At 43.3% G+C, this 6,124-nt stretch overlaps 2 protein-coding genes across 2 annotated transcripts in view; both read left to right on the forward strand.

Moving 5' to 3' along the window:
- Nucleotides 1-2,525, forward strand: part of mffa (mitochondrial fission factor a) — a 7,839-nt gene extending 5,314 nt beyond the window's left edge. Inside the window, exons 6-9 of the mRNA XM_030776662.1 lie at nucleotides 125-289; nucleotides 1,498-1,548; nucleotides 1,836-1,920; nucleotides 2,230-2,525. Coding sequence (XP_030632522.1) covers nucleotides 125-289; nucleotides 1,498-1,548; nucleotides 1,836-1,920; nucleotides 2,230-2,361 — 433 coding nt within the window. The 3' untranslated portion in view covers nucleotides 2,362-2,525. The remainder of the gene's footprint in view (nucleotides 1-124; nucleotides 290-1,497; nucleotides 1,549-1,835; nucleotides 1,921-2,229) is intronic.
- Nucleotides 2,526-3,337: 812 nt separating this feature from the next.
- mrpl44 (mitochondrial ribosomal protein L44) lies at nucleotides 3,338-6,050 on the forward strand. Its single transcript, XM_030777639.1, has 4 exons — nucleotides 3,338-3,510; nucleotides 4,053-4,521; nucleotides 5,095-5,273; nucleotides 5,578-6,050. Exons 1-4 carry the CDS (start codon nucleotides 3,338-3,340, stop codon nucleotides 5,756-5,758), a joined length of 1,002 nt encoding a protein of 333 aa, XP_030633499.1. The 3' UTR covers nucleotides 5,759-6,050.
- Nucleotides 6,051-6,124: the final 74 nt, after the last annotated feature.

Consider the following 6,124-nt stretch of genomic DNA (forward strand, 5'->3'; position numbering starts at 1 on the left):
TCTCTCTGTCTCCCACCTCTGATCTTCCTTCCTCTCACTCTTTATCTCTCTTCGCCTTACCCCTTTTCTCTCTCTCTCTCTCTCTGCCTGTGTTTTTTTTTTTTTTTATTTGGGGTGTGGGCAGCGTAACCCCATCCCCCCCTGCCCCCCTGCGTGCCTGTGCCCCTCTCCCTGCTCCCGAGGACGGGCAGACCCTGTACAGCGCTCGTGGCGTCCTCTCCTTCATCCAGTCCACCACGCGCCGGGCCTACCAGCAGGTCCTGGAGGTCCTGGATGAGAACCAACGCAGGTGACCTTTACATCACCCTGCCGTGACCTCTGACCCCCCCGTCAAGTGTAGGCTAGATCTCAAAAGGCTCACGGACCTGCGGTTATTGCGCAATTCAGAAAGATATTAAAATGAAAAACTATTGTCTGTGAGGTGGTGAGCTGTTTGAGACTCAGGTCTGACACTCTTCTTTGACTTTTGTCCACACAACCCCCTTTTTTGACAACACTCCAAAGGCCAAGAATTAAAAAAAAAAAAAAAAAAGGCCATTATGTTGTTTATTAGGAAAAATTGACCGACTGCTTTTGTTGTCTAAACTGGGACTCAAAGGTTTTGGTAGAAAAATGTTATGAGTGGGGCTTGGCATTTGTATTTTGTTGTTGTTATTGTTGTTGTTGTTGTTGTTGTTGTTTTTGTGGTATGAAGCCTTTGAACTCGCTGGTTTCATTGTTTTGCTGCATTTGTACAGTATTTCTTTTGAACCCGCACAATCCCAAAACTTCGTACGGCCTCCTAGATAAATGTTACTTTGGGTTATCATAGAATTTTTGGTTGCCATGTGAAATATAACTCTGTTTCAAGCCTCTCGAACAACATATATAGCTATAGCTGCTTTTCATTCTTTTAAGTATTCCATGGCATTTTTGGCTTATTTTCAACATCGTGCTGCAGCAAATAAGAAGTTACTTGGCTGAATGGGGATTTTAGACCAGTGCATAGAATGTTACTGTATGACAGGAAAACCTTAGCAGTAAACAAATTTGTCGTCACCATTAGGCAATATTTGACGCACGTGTTTTTAAATAGTAAATTCTGGTCTTTTGTAAGACTGGTGTTGTGAAAGATGGTTTAGACGGAGAAAATCTCACAAACAAACCAGACCGGAGTTTACATTAAGACGCCTCTGGTTTCATACTCTCTACTTTCATACTCCTCTCGTTTTTAAAACTGGATCGTTATTGGACTTTGCGCTTGCCTGGTTACCCTCAACATATTTCTTACTGATTCACACTCTTGTTACGCTTTGGCTAATTTTATTTTGGAACGTAGCCCCAGTGGGGATACTGATTTATTAGCCCGGACGTCGCCCTGCTAAGACGCGCGTGCGCGCGTGTGTTCACAGAGGAAGTGTGCATTAGCGCTTGTGCTCCATCAACCTTCTTTTTTCTTTTTTTTTTTTTCTTCCTCCTCTTTCCCTCCTCTGCCCCCTGTCTTTGCTCCCCGCGTAGCAAGCCGTCTCTGAGAGGAGGTTCCTCTTTAAATCCTCAACATGACAACAGGTAACTGCACCTGTCTCTGACTCCACCACACACTCCTCCTCCTCTTCTTTTACTTCTTCATCTTTCCTTCTCCGAATCCCTCTTTCTCTCTCTTTTTTTCTCGCTGTCTCCCTTCTTTCTTCATGTTACTTTTCCTCTTATGTCACCTACTGATAGTGTTTTTTTTGGGGGGTTTTTTAATGACGGATGGTGAGGATACACCTGTTTTTTTTTTTTCCATATAGTACATTTTTTGCCTATGATAATGAATTAATCATTCATGTAAATCTGTGTGTTACTATTGAAAGACATGCTCTGGTCCCTCTGGACACAACTCTTGAGGGAGGTTCTGACGACATGGCCATTGTGGATGCTACAGCTCTGCGCAGACAGGTATTGTAGAAATGGGATGTTCATTCATTGAAATGTATCGATCAAAAGGTAAACAAGCTAAGATGGCATCAGTAGCTGGTTAATCTGAAAAAGTTTGCACTTTTTTACCTGGTTTGGACAGGTTTTCAGGTTTTCATACTCATCTAGTGTTAGTTCCGAAGCAAATTATCATTATGTTCATGCTGAAGTGCTGTTTTCAAAAACTACGGCAAACAGTGAAATGTATATAGGACATGAATGGAGAGATGAACAGATGCTTGCAATAAATTGTTTATTGTTGCCTAATTTGGTGAACGATATCCTTTGCAGATCATCAAGCTGAATCGTCGTTTGCAGCTATTGGAAGAGGAGAATAAGGAACGAGCCAAACGGGAGTTAATTATGTATTCTGTTACCGTGGCGTTCTGGCTTATCAACAGCTGGATTTGGTTCCGTCGCTAGAACAACACCGGCTCCGCCCAGTGGGTGGAGCATAAACGATAACTCCACCCCTCTGTTCTAGTGTTAAATATCAGCCAAATTTGTTATCTGCACTCTATTCCCAGTGCTGAAGAGACTTGACTCTGTACTTCAAGACTTGAAAGCAATGGGATATTTATGTCTTGTTTTTTTTGGGGTTGTTTGTTTTATTTTATAAATTTTGTTGTGTTTATATTCATGTACTTATACTTTTATTTTTATTATTTTTATAATTGTATTACTGCTCTTGTTTTCTTATGTTTTTAGCAACATCCAATTCTCCAATCACTGAATCAATGAAGCATGACTTGGCTGTACATATTTGTTAATTTTCCTCCAGGAATTTGGTTGTAATTATTCTCTCTGAAGTATTCAACTGTTTGTGAGACAGAGGATGAAATTAAAATAATAACCTTTATGTCTACAATGTGCAGGTTTGACACGCTTTAATAATTGTCTCGTCATACAGGAAGCCATCTATTACCATAACTTTATTTTAAGATCTGAACATAAACCTGTGTTGGAGTATAAGGAATTCATGTCCACTGGCGTGTGGAATGGCGTTGTATTTAAGATAATCCGTAGTAACAAAGTCAGAGGACTGAAATAAATTCATGTGCTATTATATTGCATCCTTCATTCTTCCACTGCCTCCAGCAATCTCTTATAAACTTCACATAATGATATCGTTATGCATTGCACTGTTTTTCTTTGACAGTCATTTGTATTGAACATACAGGCCTTTTATTTAAATAAACTACAGCAATAGCATTTGCAGTCTGTCTGATTTTTTTGAAGAGTGATTCATTATTTCAGTATTTGTATGCCTGCGAATGTCCTTGTACGTCTATGAACAGTGCCGTGAACTCTGTGACACGCTCATCTGAACGTGCGGAACAGAAATTCTGGTGTGTATGCAATAGGGAAGAAATAGTCAGCCACACATCATAGGACTGTCATGGCGTCCGGCATTGCGGGTCGTGGTGTGCTAACACTAGGCATTCATTACCAGCATGTTTGTAGAACTGTTCTCCTTACACAGACTAGGGAGAAGAAGCGATGGATGAAGGCTTACACTCTCCTCATGGCAAGATTAAGAAAGGTCGAGGGACCTCCACCACCAAAGCCACGGTCTGTCAGCATTGCTTTGCTAACGTTGGCATTTCTGCAGGCGTAGCTAGGGATCACTTCAAGGCCACTGACGGGGCTCGCGCATGTTATCAAATGTACTGTGTGACTGAGCAGTTTGCATCATTGAAACCACTTAGATGTCAACGTCGACTACATTTCGTAGATTGTCACTTTAGACTGGTTAATTATTCGTGTCGATGATCTTTCAGTGTTTCGGTAGATTGTGTGGTATTGTGGAAGAATCTGTCATGAAATAAAATAAGCGAGGCAGAACTGTCAAAATACCGTGAGCCCATCAAGGAAAGCGCGTATGAGTGGCATTAGTCAACGTTATTGTTTCCGGCCAGCGTCGTGTATACCTTACCTCAACGCTACCTGTGTGTTTGATGTAGCGCACCATTTGTTACAGTTTGTGTTACAGTGTTTTGCATTGTAACGATATGCCTTTTATTTGTTCGGGTCCTTTTTTTGTTTCTTTGATATTGCTTTCTGTTATTGTGCATATACACAATTGAGTATGATGTACATCTTTTTACATTCAGCTCTCAGCAGCCTAACTGGGACTACCATGCTGAGGTAGAAGCCTTCAGTGCCCGACTGCAGGAGAAATTCTCTGTGGACCTGTTGAAGACCGCTTTCGTCAACCCCTGCTACATCCGATCTGAGGAAGAAAGGCGTAGCATGCTGGGCTTGGATTCAAACGTTGCTGCTCTTAACCTGAAGGACAACATCGAGCTGCAGAAACAGGGCCTGGAGTTCACACGGGGCTTCCTGACCGACTGGTGCAAGGGCAGCTACCCGAGCCTGCCCGAGGAAGGCGTGGCCGCTGTGGTCGGGCACCTGACGGGGTCGGAGGTCATGTGTTATGTGGCACGAAACCTGGCCGTCGAAGACCTGACGATGAGCGCTGAGTTTCCCGTTCCTGATGATGTTCTGCATGGCACTTTCTGCGCTGTGATTGGTGCGCTGTGTGAGAGCAGTGGGCCAGAGAGGGCGGGACTTTTCATAAGGGTAAGACTAAATGGTAATTACATTATATAGTGTTTAAGCTTTCAGTGCATTATTATTCTGGGTTGGATTTTTCTCAGTGTTAATCAGACCTGAGTCAAATAGGTATTTTAAGTATTCAGTTGTCTTGGGCCATCCAGGGCGTCTTTAGCATTGCCTTTCTTTGTGACCTTGATATCTTAATCAAGAGGCCATATACGTTTGATGAAAACTGTGTGAGAGCGTCATGGTTCATTGATTTGGTATTGCCTCAGTATGTAAAGTCCTGTTTAAGTTATGGGAGCTGCAGTAAGGGAGCCATGTAAAACTACTGGACCCAGGCATTTAAGAAGCCTTTAGGGTACCTGAACCAGGTCTCCTGTCAATTATGCTATAACAGGCTATTGTAGAATTGACAGCAATCACAGTAATTTGACAAATGAGGAATACAATCCATTTGAATCTCTTTTTATTACATTCCAGCAAGAAACATGAACTAAAGTCATTTGGCATGCACCGTGTGAATTATCCCTTTAAATGATCATTTCTGGGGCCCATGCCTCTGTCTTCTGCTGGTGTTTGTTCTGCTGCGTGCAGGATTTCCTGATCACTCAGCTGATCGGTAAGGACCTGTTTGACATGTGGACGGTGGTGAATCCCATGGGTCTGCTGGTAGAGGAGCTGACCCGTAGAGGTGTGGCCCTACCCGAACCACGACTCATCAGATCAGCCGGAGCTAGTACCGTACTGCCCCTGTACTTTGTCGGACTGTACTGGTATGTCAGCACTGACACTGTAACATGCATCTCTGTGTGAATATCAGTGCCATTTAGTAATTTAGTAATTAATGGGACATTATGGATTAACATGGATTATGTATGGATTATATATGGATTATAGTAAGGTTTACATATGGATTACAATTCAGACATAAAGGGAATATGATAGAGACTCCTTAAATGCACTAATTAAGGGAATGAATTGTGATTCGTGATTGCCATTGTAGTCGTTTAAGACAAATGATAGTGGTTGATAACACAGAGCCCTCTGACAAGATTGCGTGTAACTGTGTTTCCTCAGTGATAAGAGGCTGCTGGCAGAGGGTCCCGGAGAGACTGTGCTCGCAGCCGAGGAGGAAGCTGCTCGCGTGGCCCTGAGGAAACTTTATGGTTACACAGAGAACCGCAGGCCCCAGGACTTTTCCGCCCCTCGCCAACAGCCCCCGGCCCCCGCCACGCAGGCACTCAGCAGCAGCAGCTAAAGGACTCCGCCATCGCTCCCTTTTTACGCAGTTAACCGCCCCGCAACCGTCCTTTTACTCCAGCTCGGAAATCGAAAGAGGAGGCCCCGGCGCCTCCTAACGGCCCGTTTTGAACCATGAGCAGTCTCTCATTATAGCACTTGGAAGAGCCACATGTGGATCGCCTGTTTCTCTCATCACATGTCAGTGAGAGAGGAGGTTAAGGTGGAACACTGGGTCTGTCTCATAGACTCAGTGCACTGACTGCTGTACAACCGACCGCTGAGGTCATGGTGTACACTGTACAGATTTAATGTTACACACAATCATATCGTGTCATGTAAGATGGATTATTCATTAATATTCATGGTTAATAAAGAAATGTAC

Source organism: Chanos chanos, chromosome 6 (assembly GCF_902362185.1).
Source record: "Chanos chanos chromosome 6, fChaCha1.1, whole genome shotgun sequence".
Lineage (NCBI taxonomy): Eukaryota > Metazoa > Chordata > Actinopteri > Gonorynchiformes > Chanidae > Chanos > Chanos chanos.

Coding starts and splice junctions, on each gene's coding strand:
- mrpl44 (XM_030777639.1), top strand. CDS start 3,338: ATGGCGTCCGGCATTGCGGGTCGTGGTGTGCTAACACTAGGCATTCAT. Junction 4,522..5,094: donor GGGCGGGACTTTTCATAAGG/GTAAGACTAAAT, acceptor TGCTGCGTGCAG/GATTTCCTGATCACTCAGCT. Junction 5,274..5,577: donor TACTTTGTCGGACTGTACTG/GTATGTCAGCAC, acceptor GTGTTTCCTCAG/TGATAAGAGGCTGCTGGCAG.